Below are 20,206 nucleotides of genomic sequence, written 5' to 3' on the forward strand. Positions count from 1 at the left end.
AAATGGAAAACCATTTGTTTAAAAACGAGTCACTTTCTAAATGGCTCTTTCTCTCTGGTTTCCTCCTAATTTTTTTGTGACGTAAGAACGTGGGCCCAGATAAAACGGGGCCCCCAGGACGCGCTGGCTGTGGAATCTTCTAGAACGGAGACGTCTCGAAGGTGGAGAAGAGGCGGAGCCGGGTCAGGAAGTTGAAGTAGCCGTAGGAGAGCGTCACCAGCACGTTCTTGCACAGGCCCAGGACGGGCGTGACGGGGCCCAGGGCGGCGATGAGGCCGAGCCTGACCAGCAGGAAGGGCGCGTCCTGCAGCAGCACGGCCAGGGCGCTCCAGAGCGGGTGCCGGGGCGCCAGCGCCATCCGCAGCAGGGAGACGTAGCTGCAGATGTAGACGGGGTACAGCCAGCCGGACCCGTAGACGGCGGGGTGGCCGGCCACGCGCACCATCTCCACCGTGTCTGCCCACAGCACGAAGCTCGCCACGAAGAGCTCGGCGCGCGGGTCCGACCGCGCCAGCACGCCCAGGGCGCCCGCCGGCGGCACGGGCTCGCAGGGCAGGGCCGGGCCGGGCGCGGGGCTGCGGGCCGGCTGCGGGGCGGCAGCGCCCTCCTCACGGGGTCCCACGCGGCCGCTCACCGTGGTGACGTGGAAAGCCGAGGCCTGGATGGGTGCGTCGTTGCCACCTGCAACAAAGCCGGTTACAGTGACCTGCGGGGCAGCCCCTCTGCGGCCGCTGCGGGCGCAGCTGGGGGCCCACGCGCCTGCGCCCCGCGCTGGGGTGGCCCCAGCACGCGCCCTCCACAGGGACCTGGGGGCCGCAGTCCCGCAGAGCCCACCCCGGGCCCCCCGGCCCAGAGGGCGGACCTTACCTTCCAGCCGCCTCTGTGCCAATTACAAAACGTGCCAATGTCCTGCAAGGGCAGGCACCGCGGGCTCGCCCCACCCCCTCCAGGTGAAGAACGGCCCACCCGGCCCGAGCGGCTCCTCCTGGCAGCCTCTGCTCAAGGAAACTCCTCTGCACCCTGTCGGGTGAAGCGGACGAGCAAACTCAAGATTTTTAGAGGATTTTCCCAAAGGCTTTCTGAATTGGCCCGTCAGGGGCTCAGGAGCAGGAGGCCGCCTTGTGCGGCCACAGGGGAAATGGCGTGAAGAGGGACGGCCACCGCTGCAACGCCGGCCACTGTGCCGTGCAGAGGCGTGCACACGTGTGTACACACAGACGCCGGCAGGCCCCCGTGTTTGTGTGTGCACATACAGATGTGGGGGGGTGTGCACAGATGTGTGTACACACATGCTAAGGTGTGTTTGTCCATGCATATGTGTTCCTAAGTGTGTGCGTGTGCCATGTACAGATGTGTATGCACGTGCAGGGGATGTGTGCACTGTGCACTGTGTATATGTGTGCGTGCACGTGTATGTGTGTGTGTACGTGTGTGCACACAGGCATGCATGAATGTGAGTGTGTGCGTGCAGGTGTGTTGTACATGCACACAGGAGTGTGTGTAGGTCACGCATGTGCATACCCAGGTGAGTGTGCAGTGTGTGCCTGCATGTGCACAGGTGTGTGTGCTGTATGTGTGCACGGGTGTGCGCCTGTGCATGCCTGCATGTGCACAGGCGTGTTTTGGGTGTTTGCATGCACAGGTTTGCGTGTGCACAGGTGTGCGTGCTGTATGTGTGCACGGGTGTGCGCCTGTGCATGCCTGCATGTGCACAGGCGTGTTTTGGGTGTTTGCATGCACAGGTTTGCGTGTGCACAGGTGTGCGTGCTGTATGTGTGCACGGGTGTGCGCCTGTGCATGCCTGCATGTGCACAGGCGTGTTTTGGGTGTTTGCATGCACAGGTTTGCGTGTGCACAGGTGTGCGTGCTGTATGTGTGCACAGGTGTGCGCCTGTGCATGCCTGCATGTGCACAGGCGTGTTCTGGGTGTTTGCATGCACAGGTTTGCGTGTGCACAGGTGTGCGTGCTGTATGTGTGCACGGGTGTGCGCCTGTGCATGCCTGCATGTGCACAGGCGTGTTTTGGGTGTTTGCATGCACAGGTTTGCGTGTGCACAGGTGTGTGTGCTGTATGTGTGCACAGGTGTGCGCCTGTGCATGCCTGCATGTGCACAGGCGTGTTTTGGGTGTTTGCATGCACAGGGTTGCGTGTGCACAGGTGTGCGTGCTTGTGCGTGGGTGTGCACGCTCAGGTTGAGGAGTGAGGAGGGTGTGTGCACATGATGGCAGCGCACTATTTTCCAAACATGTATCTACTTGAGGCTTTGGTTTCTGCACCTTGTTTGTAGCTAAGAATTTATCAGGCCTTGACAAGGTTTACTTGGCAAACACACTGCGCTGATAAGACAAAGTAGACTGAGCAGCTCTAAAGGTTAAAGAGACAAAGTCAATAAAACGTGTTGAACAAGGCTGAACTGCAAAGGAAAGCATGTTACAAACAAACGTTACTGTGATTACTGACTAATAAAATGCTGTTTACTGTAAATGAGTGTTTATGCATCGCAAGAAACCCCATCTTTCTTTTTTGTCATTAAACACTAAACTTTTTAAGTGTGGATCGAGTGTTTTTATAAACTCAGAACCCATTTCCAGTTCTTGAGGGGACAGTGCTTCCTTCTGATGTGACTCACCCGCCAGGAAGCGCCCGGCCGGGTCCCTGCGTCAGCACCCGCCAGCCCGGGGACAGGGCGAGCTCAGCCTAGCGAGAGGACGCAGGCAGAGGGCTACATCCTGGGGGACCGTCAGCACACTGCTGGAACCCTCTCCTTTAAACTCAGATGCCCACTGACGTTGCCCGCCCCCCTCATTTTCCTGAAGGAAATTCAGTGTGGAAATGGGAGCCTCCCAGGCAGTGCGGGCAGCGCGGCCTTCACCCCTGGGCAGGTGGAGCTGCTCCCGGGAAAACCCCACTCGCCTGTCGCCTGAGCGCAGCGCGGGGCCCTGCGGGAACTGCAGGTCAGCAGGGCCTCCGGCGGGGTGTGGCCGCTAGGGAGGACACACCAACATGCTTGACCAGGCGGCAAGAAAGAGAAGAGCCGGGCCACGCCGCGCCCAGCCTCGGGGGCGGGGGAGCTGCAGGGGCGCCTCCCACCCACGGGCCCCTCGGGACCCGCCCCTTCAGGGGTGAGGGCCTGGGGACGGCCCAGCCGCCCAGGAAAGCCGCCTGCGGCCTCTGGACCCGGCCCCGGGCTACGGACATTTCCCTCCAGGTTATTTCCACAGCTGGGTTCTCTCTGCTGGTTCCCCTGGGCTGGGGTGAAACAACGTCCATCTGTGCGGAGCCCACGAAGGACAGACGCGTGGAGGGGACCGCCGGCCACGTCCTCAGCGCCCCGCATGCCGGCTGGGCACGGAGCTTCCCACAGCAGGGGCCAGTGCCAAAGCAGCACTTTGTTACTGTGCAACCACTAAGCTCCGAGAGAGCTGATAACAGATGATGTAGGGGGAGGAGGTGGAGGGGAGGAAGGGAAGAGGAGGGGAGGGGGAGGGGGGAGGGGAGGGGGAGAGGTTGCTGCGTCCTCAGCGCGGAGCCCTGGCTGTCCATTTAACCCTTGCATTACCCCTATGAGGTCGATCCTACTATGTGGCACTTTAAAGACGAGGAAAAGGAAAGTGGTCAGGGTGTCCGTCTACCACATGGGAGGTCCGCGGTTCAAACCCCGGGCCTCCTTGACCCGTGTGGAGCTGGCCCATGCGCAGTGCTGATGCGCGCAAGGAGTGCCCTGCCACGCAGGGGTGTCCCCCGCGTAGGGGAGCCCCAGGCGCAAGGAGTGCGCCCCGTAAGGAGAGCCGCCCAGCGTGAAGGAGGGAGCAGCCTGCCCAGGAATGGTGCCGCACACACGGAGAGCTGACACAACAAGATGATGCAACAAAAAGAAACACAGATTCCCGTGCCGCTGACAACAACAGAAGCAGACAAAGAAGAACACGCAGCAAATAGACACAGAGAACAGACAACCGGGGTGGGGAGAAATAAAAAATAAATAAATCTTTAAAAATAAATAAATACAGACGAGGAAACCGAGGCACGGCAGCTGGAGTGTGGGTTCCAAGGCCCCGCCGCTGTGGCACTGGCCATCTGACCCCTGGGGCACGGGCCACCCTCCTGCCTCCCTGAGCGGCCGATGTGGGGGTGCATGGCCTCCACGCTGGGGCTTTATCCCAAGTCCTGGACGGTGGGAGGCGGAGGCCGCTGGGGACGGCAGCGCCGTGGCAGGGCCAAGCCCAGACCTGCCTGCCCGAGGAGGACGTGCACCGAGCCGCAGCCCCCAGGTCCACTGGCCCTGAGGGGGACACTGGGGAAGGTGGAGAAACAACGGCTTAGCAAAACTCCGCAGAGAAAACCTGGAGGGAATGAAAGCTGGCAGGCGTTAACCTCACCCAGGAGAGGAGGCCGCGCACCTGGCCCCGCACGCCCCGAGGAGGAGGGAGGACAGGCCAAGCGCGCTAGACTAGCCGCCGCCGGGCACCAGCTCCTGAAGGGCACTCAGGGCACGGCACCGGGGGGGGACCAACGGTGAGGGCAGAGAGGGCGGAGAGGGCCGGCGAGGGGCGGCGAGGGGCAGGAGGGCAGGAGGGCGGCACTGCCAAGCGGCCCCCAGGGCCCGCCCGCTCACGGCGCCCTCACGCAGCAGAGTCAGACCCTCAAGGGCTAGCCACGGCGCGGGGCCCACGGCAACGGCCACGTCGTGTGACACGCAGGCGCCAGCCACAGCACCAGCCCTTCGGAATGACAGGAAAGAGCCAGAGTGCCAGGAAGCAACAGGCGTGCGCGCCGCCCGCTGGAGCCTCGGCGGCCACGGTGACACGATGCGCCCCTGCCGTGTGCGGCCGAGCGGGTCACGGCGCGGCCGAGCGGCTCCCTGTTCACCTTGCCAGCGGCCTGGGGGTCCCGTGCCCAGAATGGCCCCCCATCCCCGCGCTGCCCCATGACGTGACGTCTCACGGGCCACTGCGGCCACGGCGGGAGTGGCACAGCCGAAACCAGCCAGCGCCGCACATTGGGCTTTTTCCCTGGAACCCGTTGGTTAAGCACTTTAAAGTTTTACCAGCACCCGCCGCCTGCGCGCAGAGCGGAAGGCACGTTTGCACCAGGGAGTTATCGTCACCCGAGACATCTGCTCGGTCACCGTCCTTCTGGAGAATTCTGTGGGCTACCGGACAGCCGTGGCGCTTTCTGCACTACAGGGGCGTGACCCTGCCGTTCAGGACGTCCAAGAGCCCGAAGCTTCAGTTTCACTTCCTGCCGGGCGTGGCACGAACCCCACAATGAAGCCCCACTCTGGCTTCCCTGCCAAGAGGAAGGACGAGAGGACACACCTGGAGGCCGGTCCCGCGGCCTCCTCCTCCTCCTCCTCCCCCCTCCCAAGGCAGCCCTGGAGGGCCAAGGCCGCCCCCAGTGCAAACGAAGCTGGCAAGGCCACCTGCCTCTGTCCCAGCTGTCGACGCCCCCCTCGCCTGGGAGACCACGCCGGCGACCAGGCCCGAGGCAGGCGCGGCCCGGGTGATCCCGGCAGGATTCGGGCCCGAGACCTCGGCCTCGGGAGCCCCTGGCGAGGCGCACGGGCGCCTTTTACCCACTAACAGGGAACACTCCTCTTTCCCACTCGGGAGAGTGGCTGAGATCCTGAAATCCCCGCCCAGGCGCTGGCGGGGGGCGCTGGCCGGTCCTGCCACCCGGGACCTCGGGGTGACTCAGCCACCCGCCCTGCTCCCACCCCGCACTGGGCCCTGCTCCTGGGCGCCCTGGAGCTGACACACTTGCTCGGAACTTCCTTCCTGCGATGGGGGTGGGGGAGCCCCAGCTGGCCTGCACCCGTGTCCCCGCGCCTCGGGCCCGCCCCAGCACGCGCGTCCAGGAGCCTCTTCACGGAAAGGAGGAGAGGAACCGGAAAGGCCACTCGTCTCCGGGGGACAGCCACACCCGTGCTCGTCCTCGGGCCTCAGTGCCAGAGTGCCCTTTCCGAGGGTGGGGAGAGGGGCAAGGGGTGAGGGGCCAGGGGTGAGGGGTGAGGGGTGAAGGGTGAGGGGCGAGGGGTGAGGGGCAAGGACGGGGCGAGGGCCAAGGGGAGAGGGGTGAGGGGCGAGGGGCGAGGACGGGGTGAGGGGTGAGGGGTGAGGGGTGAGGGGCGAGGGGCGAGGGGAGAGGGGCGAGGGGCGAGGGGTGAGGGGCGAGGACGGGGTGAGGGGTGAGGGGCGAGGGGTGAGGGATGAGGCGCTAGGAGGGGGTGAGGGCTGAGGGGTGAGGACGGGGCGAGGGCCGAGGGGAGAGGGCCGAGGGGAGAGGGGCGAGGGCTTGCTCCCTCAGCTTTGACCTTGAACGTGCCACAGCTCCTCACACGCTCAGTCATTGGGGCCCCAGGGCACACCCCGGAATTGCCCGTGTACCCCACGCCCTCCCAAGGCCCGGCCCGCCGACTGCAGTGGACATGGCGAGGCGTCCTGACAGAAGCCCCAGCCCGGGGGTCCCTGGTCCTGGACTCGTCTTTGAGGGCCGGAGACACCGGAACTGCCCCTCGAAGCAGCGCGTCCCGGTCCTCGCGCAGGGGGACTGGCCCGGGGGCGGCTGCACTGGCCATGGCCCGTGGATGGCCCCGCGTTTCCATGGCTGCGCCGGGCTCTCGAGGACCACTGAGGGGCAGCACGGGGCGCCGCGGCCGCTGCCCCCTGCTGCGCCGCTCCCCTCCCCGCTGCCCCTGCCGCCGCTCCCCTCCCCGCTGCCCCTGCTGCGCCGCTCCCCTCCCCGCTGCCCCTGCCGCCGCTCCCCTCCCCGCTGCCCCTGCCGCCGCTCCCCTCCCCGCTGCCCCCTGCTGCGCTGCTCGGCTCGGGGCCGGGCCCCAGGAGAGAGGGCTCGGCCACCGCCCCCTCCTTGGCCGCCCCCCTCCTGCCGCCCCCCTCCCCTCCCTCGCCGCCCCCCTCTCCGCCGCTCCCCTCCCCACCTCGGCGGCACCCACGGGTTCAAAGGCCCCGGGCGCGAAGGCAGGGCCCTGGCGTCGCGGCTCTCCTGCGGGCCGGCCCCTGCCTGGAGACTGCACCCTCCCCCGGCGGCAGCGCAGGGAAGCCCGGCAGCCCGGAGGCCCGCCCGGAGGCCGCGCCAGGCCTGTGGACACGCGAGGCGCACTCGGGCCTCGCTCGCCGGCTGCGCGCAAGTACATGGCTTTGTGTCCTCCAGGAACCCAGTTTCTTTTCTTGATTAAATGTTTAAACGTCAAAAATTTTTGAGAAAAAATTGGTAAATTTTTATATCACCTTGAAGTGAAAATTTTAAAAATGACTCTTCTTAAAAAAAGCGTAACACCAAAGACCAAAGTCACAACAATATTGAGAGGTTGGACGACATCAAAATTAAAGACTCTCTATTTCAGAAAAATAAAATAAAACAGAAAGGCAAATGATAACTCTGAAAATACATGCTACGATTTTGACAGGCCAGAGCTTAACATCCTAAACTCATAAACAGTAATTTTAAAAGTCGGAAAACCAATAGAAAAACGGGTAGAAGACATAAATGCAACGAGCCAACAAACCCCTGAGAGAAGGCTCGACACAGCCAGCCGGCACTTAGAGGCAAATCATAGAAGCAACGAGACCCTCTTCTTGCCTAGGAAACGGCAAAGATGGAAAGCTCCCACGGCCGAGGGGAAGGGCACAGGCGCGTCTCACCCTGCCCGCTGGCGGCACTTGGACCAGGCAGGAAGCTTCGAGCCCCCGTGTTAACACGTGACGGGGGGTGTCGCGCTGCTGCCGAAGCCCCTGCGGGCCGCGTCTGAGCCGCAGCCACGCCGCTGGGCACCCGTGTCGCCGCAGACCTGGCTCTGAAGCCTCGAACCCGGCACCTCCGTGGTGACCGCGGGCCCCGCCTCGCTGCCTCCCCGAGGGGCCGAGCCGCCCTGGCTGCGCCGCGGTCCCACGTCCTCTGCCCCTCGGTGCCCCCGGCCCCAGCGGTCTCGCTCTGCAGGCACTTGCAGCCACCGGGCCCTGCGCTGCGGCCACTGCCGGTCATCTCGCCCAGGGCAGCTACCTCGCTGGACCCAGCCGGGCCTGGCAGCCACGCGCGGGGCGCTCCTGACCCCATGCAGGGCCAGGTGCAGGCTTGTGGCCCCGACGTGGCTCAGCCCACCAGCCCATGCCAGCCACGGAGCCTGACCCGTCCTAGCCTTGGCCTTGAGCCGTTGTGCTTTTCTTTTCTTTTTTCTGTCTTTATTCATTTTTTTAATATTACATTCAAAAAATATGAGGTCCCCATATACCCCCCACCCCCCTCACTGACTCCTCCCCCCATAACAACAACCTCCTCCATCATCATGAGACATTCATTGCACTTGGTGAATACATCTCTGAGCACCGCTGCACCTCATGGTCAATCAACAAGATTCCTAACAGCCTGGTTAAAAAACAGAAAAACAATTCATTGTCCAACAACAGGCAGTTAGCCAAAAATCATGGTTCACTAGTAAAGTGGAGTATTATTCAATCTGTAAATATATGCACTACAAGACTACATAATAGCAAGAATGATACCCACCATATATTAAGGCAAAAGGTTACAAAATGGGCTTTCTTAACCAAAAAATGTACACCCAGGTGTTCTCCGGGGAAGTGGATGTGGCTCAACTGATAGAGCTTCCACCTACCATACAGGAGGTCCAGGGTTGGATACCCAGAGCATCCTGGCCCATGTGGCGAGCTGGCCCACGTGGTGTGCTGCCGCATTCAAGGAGTGTCGCCCCGCACAGGGGTGCCCCCCACTCACGGAGTGGCCCCCACGCAGAGTGCAGCCCCCACAGGAGAGCAGGCTGCCCAGCAGTGGAGCCGCACATGGAGAACTGACACAGCAAGATGACGCAACCAAGAAAGAGACAAGATGAGATGCAGCAAACCTGGGAACTGAGGTGAAGCAAGAGAATGATCGCCTCTCTCCCACTGCAGAGGGTCCCAGGATGGGTTTCCAGAGCTGTCTAATGAGAAGACAACAGACACAGAAGAACACACAGCGAATGGACACAGAGAGCAGACAACAGGGGGCAGGGGGGAGAAAGAAGTTTAAAAAAAGGTGCTCTCAGGACCAGTGTCCTGCTTGTGGAATCATGGTTGATTTCCATTTCCTTCTTTTTTATTTATCTCTATTTATGACTTTTTAAAATGAATATGTTTTATTTTGGAAAAAAGAGGAAGCAGTAGGTATAAAGCAATTCAAATGGGATGCCTTCTACGTGTGTCCCTGCCAGGCTGGCCCCATCTCACTCACAGCTGAGCTCGCCCTGAGCATGGCCACGGCTGGTGAGGCTCCGATTTCTTCTAGCAGGCGCCACGTCCCGGTTCCCGGCCAGCCAGGGGCAGGAACGGCAGAAGGGGCTGCCTGAGCTATAGGGCTGCCTGCAGGGGGAGGGCCTTGGCCTCTAGAGGGGGCTCCACGGGGCTGGTTTCCAAGCAGCTAACAGCAGAAACATTTTCCCATTTGTTCAAAGGAATCTCACATAAAATACCAACTCATAGACAAATACCAAGTGGTCGCTCTGGCTGAATTGGGAGGTGGGGCCATCCAAAGACCCCAATTCAGGGTCCCAAGTTGCCACAAAAGTTCACAAAGAAGATTTATAGGTTTCCAAAGCGACAATTTGAAGAACAAACAGTGGTTGGTTTCAGGTAGGCAACTTCCAAACTAGTATCAGGTGTGTCGACTCCAGATGTGCAACCAGCATCAGGGTCCGTCTAAGTGTTTTTCTCAAGAAGGGTGCTGGGTTTCGTCAAACACCTTTTCTGCACCAGGTGAGATGACCATGTACTGTTTTTCCTTTGTTCTATTAATATGGTGTATTACATTTATTGATTTTTTTATGTTGAACCACTTGGCCATGCTGCATAATTCCTTCAATATGCTGTTGGATTCAGTTTGCTATTATTTTGTTGAGGATTTTGAATCTATATTCATAAGCGATATTTTGCTGTGGTTTCCTTTTCTTGTAGTATCTTTATCTGGCTTTGGTATTCAAATATGGTGGCCTCAAAGAATGAATTAGGAAGTGTTCCTTACTCTTGGCTACCATTTTGCATGGAATAGTTTTTCCTATCCTTTCACTTTCAGTCTATTTGTATCTATTCTTCTGACTTATGATTTCGATTATCCTATCTTCTAGTTCACTGATTCTTTCTCCTACTCCTATCTTCTAGTTCACTGATTCTTTCTCCTACCTGTTCAAATCTGTTGTTGTATGCCTCTAATATATTTTTAATCTTCATGATTGTTTTTTCATCATCCCATAAGTTCTGTTATGTGACTTTTTTAACTTTCTGATTCTTCTTTTTTATCACACCTTATCTTTTTAATATCCTTTAGCTCTATACCCATATTTAGTTTATTTCTTGTACCAAGTTTCCTTCAATTCCTTGAATTGATTTAGGAGATTTGTTTGAACTTCTTTGATTCATTGTTCTAATGTCTGTGTTTCCTCCAAAGTTTTTACTTGTTTCCTTGAATGAGTTTAACTTCCTTTTTCTTAGAATGGCTTGTGGTTTTTTTGCTGATGTCTGTGCTAAATCTGAAAGTCCGTTTGTCCTTCTTTCCTATACTGGCTGTGTGTTAAGGCTCTTCTCTAACACTCTGTCCAGCCTCGACTGAACCTATACAGCAGCCTGGTTTTACCTGTCCAGATTTTCTCAGCTCTCTGCATATCTCCTGCCCTGGACGTGTGGTGCAGTTTTTACGAGTGCCCTTTTAAGCACAACTTTTTCACCTCCCTGTGAAGATTGCCTCGCCTCTGCTCCTTCTCCAGGAGCCCCGGGCTTTCTGCTAACTTTGGTGCATGTCCCCTCCCCAGTGGCTGTTTTCCTCAGCTGTTCCCCCGCACTCAGTGCCACTTTCCCTACAGCTCCCGGTCCTGAGACCCACCCAGCCTTACAGCAGGGCAGCTTTCCTCTTTTTACGGGGGAACTTCCTCATTCAGTTAGCTCACCCCAGGAGCCAAAAGGGGTCAGGATTCAGATGTCCCCATTTTTTCCCCTTCAGGGTGCACTAGTGATCGGAGGCTGGGCTGGGAGTGCATGGCTTGCCAACAGCTCTGCTGGTCACCCTGCTTCCGGTCTCCAACTCTGTAGAGGGTGCTCGCTGACCTGGGTCCTGCACCCCATGTGTGTGGAGCTCTGTGGCACTGCCACACAGGGCCACGTGGTTCCCACCACGGCAGGAGGCGCCGGGCTGTGCTCCACGTGGGACTCTCCAGTCGTGTGGGACCCGGCCGGGGGGCAGCCGAGGCTGGCAGGTCCGAGTCGTGGGGCCCCTACCGTCCTTTTTCGTGGCGTCTTTCCCTTTGATCCGGTGTCTGTGGAGTCCCTTCTCCAGCCTCTACCACCCTCCGACTTCCAAGCAAGTGGGACGTGCCCTTACATGGGCTGTTTCTGAGGTGAGACTTTCCCAGAAATGTCTCATGTTGCAAACTCAATAACATCATTCCATGTGCATTTTTTTAAAGAGAACTTTTACTAAAAACTTGGGCAGAAAACTAGGAATGACCCCAGAGGATACAGTCCTTAGGAACAGCCCCTTTCAAATGGGTTTGCCTCCTCCAGACACAGCAGGCTGTGGGGACCCCCAGGGCTCCTGGGCTCCAGGGACAGCTGTGGCCTTTTCTCCAACAGGCGGCCAGTGGAGGCCACTTACCCGCCTTGGCACCTGAGCTGCTGGGACATAACCGTCCCTCTCCTCCACCCAAGGCCAAGGTGCAGACGGGGAGGTTTCCTGGCCCCGCTCGGTTTTGCTTTTCAGTTTGAGCAGTGAGCATGAATGGAGGGTGCTAGAGCCGGACCCACGAGCGAGGGGTGGCCTCGCTCCTGGCCTGGGGGCCAAGCCCCTCCTGGGGGCCACTCGGTGTGCCCGCCCACCTCCGCCCCTCGGGAGCAACCTGAGACTCGTCCGACCATCCACGGCTGCAGCAAATCCTGTGAACTAAACACGGATCCTGCCCTATGACATCAAATGATGTGAATATACCTCAATAAAACTGCTTAACAAGTAAACACAGAATAGCACAAGAATCACCAGAAATAGCAGCTGTGTATGACAGGGGAAGCATGGAGAGAGGAGAGGTGAGGGGTTGTCTCATATGCCTGTTTTTTTATTATTATTATTGAAATAATGAAAATGCTCTAATAATGATTGAAGTGATGAATGCACAGCTATGTAATTATACCAAATACCATTGATTGTATACTTTGGATGAATTCTATGCTTTGTTAATATGTTTAAATAAAATTGATTTTTTTTTTAATTAAATGGAAGCTAAGGGAATGTGTGACTGAACAAACCAATATTCGGTTAATAAAACATTTTTAAATTTAAGGACAACCTGTATTTAATAGCAACTTGGTCCTGTGTAGGATTTTGGCCTATCTTTGGCTATTTTACTATGTACAGTTAAAAACACACAACGTTCTCTGACACAGCTAAATAGTCATTTTAATTCCTCTAATAAAGCTATCCAGACTAAGCTCTCGATTTAGTCATCTAAATTTAAAATTCTAGAAAAAACATCATTCTATGATTACTTAATTTTCTTGCTAGAGCACATATTAAAGCTTTGGCATTAAATATTTAGTAACTATGAATTTATCAGTAATATGACAATGCAAGCAAGAAATAACTACCTAGTTATCAAAGTAGCTTTTAAAACAACTGTATTTAGACAATTGCACTCAGAATAATCTATCAGAAATTTCAATCTTTAGAAACATTGGACATTCAGTAGATGAAGCAGCGGCACAAACAAGGGGAAAGAGAGAGCAAATTTCAAAATAAATTCATCTTTGGAAGGACACTTACTCCTGTTACTCCCTCTGAGAGGATAGAGCCTGAGGTTTTCCATGATGTCCACCAGGATCAGGCAAGTCAGCACCAGCGACACGGGGTAGTCAGGTAAGGCTGCAGGCAGCGCACCTGCAGAGCCGCCCGCGCTCTTCCGAACCTGCGTCCAGAAACCATTCAGAAGCATTAAATTATTGTGCTCTTTTGTTTAAAATTATTTTCATAGCGTAAAAGCAGCTCTGAGTTTATTTTATACACATTTACTGAAAAAACTAGATGCTTGGTCTTCAGCTTCTGTTTGTGTGTTACGCTTCGGTGGAAAATGAGGGAAAAAGGAAACACAAATATGTACCCGAGGGTGAGACATGACAGAAAAGGCCTTTGATGAGGGAGGCGTCCCTTGAACAGCTGCGAACGGGTTTCCTGGGAGCCCCCGAGAGCTGCACAAGGCCTCTGGGCGCGGGGAGGGAGAAGGGAGGGCCGGGCTGCCGGCTGCCCCCTCTGTGGGCTGGCCCCCTGCCCGCCTTGTCCTGGGAAGTTTTGGGGCTCGCTGTCACGTGACTGCTGACGACACCCACGGCCGCCTCGCCCGCCCGCTCGGCACAGGGGCTCTTGCTGCCCGTGCGTTTTCCCTGCGGGCCAGAGGCTGTGCCCTCTTTCCTCAGTGCCCCGCCCCAGCGCCTAGCATCAGGCTAGGCTTGGCAAGCACACGAGAATTGGCTCAGTGCACGGATGAAACAGCACAGCGCACTTAGGATGTGCGGGATGAGGAGAGAACTGCCACTTACAAAGCACCTTGCAAATGATCACGGGACATTCACACTGGGTGCAAATTGTCGGTGGACGTATTATCAAAGGTCCTAGTGTGAGAGTATTCCATTTAGAACAGAGAACAACTGTGAAAAACATCAGGTTGGTGAAAGATACAAATGTGTATCTATTTTCAAATTCCATTCTTTTTTATTTTAAAATAACATTCCAGTTTCACATACACAAGCACGGGAGCATTGTTGTTTAAGTTACTGCTGGACTTTCCTCTGCAGTCTGAGAGGTATGAGCAATATCGATGCCTTAAATATTAATAATGCTACAAATTGGAGGAAGACCAGAGAAAATAAACTTTGAAAAATGTGTTGGCACATTGCTCTATCAAACTACAATGACCGGAAATTTTCAAATCTCAGAACGAGTAGCAGAAGAAACCAAACCCATACCTCAGTGACGGCCACGGAAAAGCTGAAGCTGGGAAGCGTGCTGAGCAGGACACACATCATCAGAACGGGCCTCCTGGGCGGGGAAAGCGGCAGGCAGTGAGGCACGCTGGCAGCGCAGTTTTGCTAATTCATCTACGTTTTTCTGAGAAGCTGCTGCTTCCCTGTTTCCATTTCCCAATGTCTGAGAATGGCAAAAAGCAACGTGCACAAAATCCGGTATGCCCATCTAGAACAAAATCCAGAATGCCCGTCTAGAACAAAGAGGGAGGGGAGAGGTTTCCAAATAATTAGTCACCCAGAGAAGGCCGCCGGCTTTCCGGGGCAACTCCAGCGACAGCCGACGTGCCCGCAGCTCATCCACGAGAAACCTGCCCAGGACGCGGGCTCTGCGACCACTTAGAAACCGAGAGCGGCCTTGCTCTCCAAGCTACAGGGCACCCTAAACCCGATTTTAAAAATTCATTCTGAGATGATAAACTGTTAGACACTTGGCAATCATCCAAAGTAAAATCATGTGGATATTTATTTACTTGAACCAAAAAAAATCACACATACGTAAAATTAATTCAATTTTCCAAACTAGTTTTTGGACCACTTCTTAAGCCTCACATGCTCCATCAGTCGTTACTGAGAACATCACCTGTAAATAATGCCCTAGACTTATGACAGAGAGAATTACAACGGACATTTAACATCATTATTTTACAGAAGGCAAAATGTACTCAAAGCTTTCTACAGCGAAACACTCACCTCCTTTCCTTTTATGATGAGAGTCCGGTTTAAAGAACTTAAATACGAACTGTGTTGATTACATCTACAACAACGTATCTCTAAGTGCAAAGAGTGTCCAACTTTGCCAAATTGTTAAGAATTTCTCCTTGATCCTGTCCTGACTCACTCCCGGCCCCTCTTCAGAACGTTCCAGAAGCGCCCCTAAGTCAGCCGGGTTGTGCCCCTCCCTGAGCCAGGCCGGGGGCTGTGGACCCACCCCAGGATGCCACCCTGGCTCGACCAGCTCTGCCCCCCTGGCTTAGCCCAGATCCGGGCCCTGAGGCACTCAGACACCTGAGTCTGGCTGCACCCTTCTAGAATCTTCTCCTCACCCTGACCTCTGAAAGAGGGGTGTGCCCCCGGAACAGCCCCTGCCGACCCTCCTCATCGGTGCAACCACCACCCAGCGGTGCAGACTCGCCAGCAGGCGCCTGCCGGCCTCGGGGCTGAGCTCTGGAGCTGACGCCCCCCCCCCCCACGTGGCAGGACCCCCCGCGGCCCAGCGGGCACCTCACGCGGACCGCCCCAGCGCCCTCACCCCTGCCCCGCACCTGCTCGGGCCGCGCCTACACCGCCACCTCCCGCCACTCCCGCCCACCGGCCCCTCCCACCCGCGGGTCCCCTCCCTGGTCTCCCCGCACCTCTCCCCGCCTTGCTAGGCCGTGCCCCCCTGGCACGGAGCCCGGCGCCTGTTTCACGCAATCCCCAGCGTGGCCCGCCCCACAGGCGGCCGTGGCCCATGCCCGCTCCCACGGACGGGACGTGCCGCGGAGCTGCGAGGGCTGGCGCGGGGCGGGCCGCGCGCGGGCGAGGCGGGGAGGCCAGGGCTGCTCGTGGGCACCCGCCCTGCCCGGCTCCCTCTGACCAGAAAGCGGCCGACCGGGCTGAGCGCCCCCGCCGCGCCACCCCGGCTCCACCACGAGTGACGGCGGGGCCAGGAGCCGCAGGCGCTGCACCGAGGCCAGCACGCTGGGTGGGAGCTCGAGAGGACACGCGCTCTGCGGGACCCGCCGCCGGGGCTCCCAGGGGCCCCAGAGGACTGACGACGCGGAGGCGAGGGGCCTGGCCTGGCCTTCCCGCGGGGACGCAGGGCGCGCGAGGTGGGCGTCGCTAGGGGAGCCGCAGGCTCAGCAGCGCAGACTCCTCGGCCAGCTCCTGGGCCACGGCAGGAGGCGGGGTCCCTTCCCTTCCCACGTGCTGCAGCGGGGAGCGCAAAGACGCCTTCCAACCCAGGGGTGTGCCGACCAGGTGTGTGCCGTCCAGGTATGTGCCGACCAGGTGTGTGCTGACCAGGTGTGTGCCAACCCAGGTGTGTGCTGACCAGGTGTGTGCTGACCCCTGTGTGTGCTGCCCAGGTATGTCCTGACCCAGGTGTGTGCTGACCCAGGTGTGTGCCACCCAGGTGTGTGCTGACCCAGGTGTGTGCCACCCAGGTGTGTGCTGACCCAGGTGTGTGCCACCCAGGTGTGTGCCAACCAGGTGTGTGCTGACCCAGGTGTGTGCCACCCAGGTGTGTGCCAACCAGGTGTGTGCTGGCTCAGGTGTGTGCCACCTCAGGCCTGAGCTGCCCCAGGTATGTCCTGACCCAGGTGTGTACTGACCAGGTGTATGCCAAACCAGGTGTGTGCTGACCCAGGTGTGTGCCGACCCAGGTGTGTGCTGACCCAGGTGTGTGCCGACCCAGGTGTGTGCTGACCCAGGTGTGTGCCGGCCAGGTGTATGCCAACCTAGGTGTGTGCTACCCAGATGTGTGCCACCCAGGTGTGTGCTGGCTCAGGTGTGTGCCACCTCAGGCCTGAGCTGCCCCAGGTGTGTGCTGCCCAGGTGTGTGCCAACCCAGGTGCGTGCCGACCAGGTGTGTGCCAACCATTATCACTGCAGCTATCATTACTACCACTACCAGAACCTCCACCGCCACCACTGCCACAACTAACTACCATTGTTGCTGCTGCTAACTACCACCACCACAGCTACCAACAGCACCAGCGCCACCACCGCTGCCTACAGGCATTACCGAGACTACCACCACCACTCCTACCACCGATACCAGCTGCTAACTACCACCAGCAGTTACCATCACCACTAACTAACTTCCACTACCTCTGTACTAGCACCACCAGCGCTCTCACTACCGCCACCACCCACTGCTGCTGCTGCTACAACTGCCTCTGCCATCGCTCCCGCCACACCTGCTACGCTGACGGCCACCACCCACCTGCCCCTCGGGCGGCTCTTCCAGGACGCTCCTGCCTGGAGACAGCCAGGCGGCTGGACGAGGGGCCGAGTGGCGACCCCGCCGGCTGGGGTCCCAGGCCGGGAGCGGCCTCCGCCCTGGAGGTGCGGTCTATTGTGCGTGCGAGAGGTCCCCTTTGTTCCTTACGAATGACCGCGGCGCCCAAGGGAGAGCGATCCCCGGGGGGTGAGCCGAGCTGACGGGAGCAGAGGAAAGCCTGGAGGTTCCGCCTGTGCCCGCGCTGGGGCGTCCTGAGCGCTGGGCTCGACCCCCAGCAGGTGACTGCGCCTCGGGGAGGCCCTAGCCCAGGGCCAGGCAGGCGGGAAAGCGCCGGGGCCACGGGGCCTCACAGCGCCGTGTTCTGCTCACGGAACCGGCCCGTCCAGGGCACGTCCACACGCACCTCCAGGCTCCACGCCCGCTTCCAGCCCCGCTCAGCCGTCCTGGGGTCCCCAAGGCCTGTTCCCAGTGGCCGCCGCACATCCAGCCTGGGGTACCACACCTGCCCTCTGCGCGCTTGCTACCCAAGGCACCTTCCGTGCCCACTTACTCCACGTCTCAGACCTGGGCTGGAGGGAAGACGCCACCTGCATGTGAGAGACCTGAAGCTGAGAGGCTCCGGTCACCTCACACGCGGCCTCAGAGTCGAGGTCCAGCGGGGACTGGCGCCCAGGGCGGCCGCCTTCCGGCCACGTGCTGGGCACACCCGGCCACCGGGGCTTGCTCTCCTGAAGGTCGGCATCCCTGGGCTCCTGAGCTGCAGAGAGGCTCGCCGAGAGTTAGCCCCATGCCGGCTAGAGGTCTACGAATGTCACGTCAACAGCTACCGGTTCACGCGTGCCTGTAAGTAACTCATGCTTCTATTTCATCCTTTCTACAAGCAATGATTTTAGCTTCCCTTAGAAATGAAAAACTAAGACCAAGATATTTGATCTCCTGTGTTAGACTGTAAAATAATGGCCTGTTTTAGAGCATAGAATGACCCCCTGAATTAGAATATATGACCTTGTATTGGGACAATTTGACCGTACTTTAGAATATCCTTAAGCACACTTTTGGGGAAAATGCATTCTAAAGACACTAGAAGTGCTGCATTTTTTTCTGAAAACACGCACGTTCAAAGTAAGAAGGAATAAAAGGAGAGATACCAGAGCTGGGAAGGGAGCGGTGGGACCCAGGCCCACCCAGTGCAGGCCCCTGACAAGCCCACCCCTTTGACAAGCCCCGCCCCTGGCAAGTCCCGCCCAAGCCCCGCCCCTGACAGGCCCCGCCCCGGGCAAGCCCCACCCACAGCCAGGCTGCAGTGGCGCCCGTGAGCTGCAGAGGCTGCGGCCAGTGGCCGCTGCTTCTCCCCTTGCCAGGAGGGACAGCACAGGAGAGGCTGGAGAGCGGGGCGGGGGGCGTGGCCTGCGCGCTTGATGGCCTGTCACCTGTAACAGCTCTGGAGTGCTCGTGCCAGCCCTGCCCACCAGCAGAAGCCACACAGCTGGATACCGCGTCCTGGTCGTCGCACAGCCCACGACGCCGTCACCAGACTGCGAGCGCCGGGGAGGGGCCGGCAGAGGGCGGCTCAGGGAGGGCTGGGAGAGCCCGCTGTGGGGCCGCAGGGCCCCAGGCCACACCTGCCAACGTCCCCTCAGCAGGTTCCTCTTGGCAAGAGTAGCAAAGCCACGGAGACACCTGCCGGAGGCCGCCTGGACAGTGGGAGGCACCCGGGCCCTCGGGGCACAGTGGTGCTCAGCAGAGACCAGGCAGGGCTCTGCGGCAGGGAGGGCGACGCCGGGAGCACCCTGCCCTGCGGCCCTCTGCCCCTCCAGGCAGCGCCTCCCCTTGGTTGCCCCAGAGCCTGTGGGCACTTCCCCACCCCAAGCCCCCCAGCCCACCCAGGACCCTGAGGCCGAGGGTCCAGGGGCTGGAGGGGCCAGGCCAGCTGCAAGACCCCGCGGGGCCCTGGTGCAAAGCTGCAGAGCCGGCCGGTGGGCGCGGGCGCTGCGGGGCCGGGGGCGTGGGCCACCGTGGTATCGGCTCCCCGGCGGCTCCTGACCCCCCCGCCAGCCGCCGCCCGGCCTCCCACGGGCGTTTCCAGGCCTGCTGCTTCACCCGTGCCTTCTACGCTCTGCCCGTTGCGCTACAAGCCCAGCTCCTCGCTGTTCTAATCCTGCTGTTCAACTTAGAATAAAAGAGCAGCACTCAGGAAAGTGCAGCACAGCACAGAGCACCGAGAAACCCGAGCAAGAACCAGATCCAAGCACCTGAGACGGAAAATGTGAGTGTCGGAGAACACTTGTTCTCAGCACCCTGGCGAGGGTCACTGTCCGTTGAGTTAAATGAGCACTGACCCTCGACGTCTTAGAAAAGGATTTGTTGCTGCTGAAGGCCCCTCCGCCAAGGGGGGCTAGAATCTACCGTCGCGGGCAGGTGTCCTTTGACCTCCAAGGGGGCTGGAGGCTGGAGGAGCCGGCGGCCGCGGTCCGAGTCCCGCCTCCCTGCAGGACGAGGCCGGCACCCACGGGACAGGCCGGCACGGCCAGGCGGCGCGCAGAGGGCCCGGGCTCGGGCGGGGTGGCGGGTGACTTGTCACCACTCGGGAAGACGGCGGAAGCTTCCGTGGCGCCGCCGCGCCCGCTGTCCCCACCGCCCCCCGTGCCTCGACTCACCACCCTCGGACCTTGCCGCGGAGGCGGTGGCTCCTGTGCAGCACCACCTTCACGGGCACCCAGACCAGCAGGCACGCGCACGCCACGTAGGCCACGGAGCAGGACACGACGAGCCAGTAGCGGGTGCCCTGGAGGACGGCGGCGAACTGCTCCATGACCACCAGGGTGGGCACCGCGAAGGCCGCCAGCTCGAGGAGCTCGAACGCCACCAGCTTGACCAGCCTCCCGGAGACCATTGCGCGGGAGACCATGGCGAGGCCGCGGCGGGGAGCTGCGCGGGCGCGGCTGCGACTCTTTATTCCTTTATTGTCCCTCGTGTGGCTCAGGGTTCAGACTTAACAGCCAGGTCCCTTAAAGGAACAGAGCGGCGGAGAGGAGCCCCTGAGGGCGTGCCCGGCCCGTGCCGCCCGGCCGCCCTGTCCTGCCCGCGCCACCCTGCCCACCCTGCCCTGCCCACCCTGCCCTGCCCACCGCCCTGCCCTGCCCCGCCCACTGCCCTGCCCGCCCCTGCCCTGCCCACCGCCCTGCCCACCCT

General features: G+C 59.2%; 1 protein-coding gene across 1 annotated transcript; it reads right to left on the reverse strand.

Moving 5' to 3' along the window:
* Positions 1–119: 119 nt before the first annotated feature.
* Positions 120–19,932, reverse strand: TMEM236 (transmembrane protein 236). Its single transcript, XM_004465074.3, has 4 exons — positions 19,672–19,932; positions 14,011–14,083; positions 12,815–12,956; positions 120–681 (listed from the first exon to the last, which is right to left on the reverse strand). The coding sequence occupies exons 1-4, from the start codon at positions 19,920–19,922 to the stop codon at positions 140–142; spliced, it is 1,008 nt and encodes a 335-aa protein (XP_004465131.2). The 5' UTR covers positions 19,923–19,932; the 3' UTR covers positions 120–139.
* Positions 19,933–20,206: the final 274 nt, after the last annotated feature.

The sequence above is a fragment of the Dasypus novemcinctus genome, chromosome 5 (genome assembly GCF_030445035.2).
Source record: "Dasypus novemcinctus isolate mDasNov1 chromosome 5, mDasNov1.1.hap2, whole genome shotgun sequence".
NCBI lineage: Eukaryota > Metazoa > Chordata > Mammalia > Cingulata > Dasypodidae > Dasypus > Dasypus novemcinctus.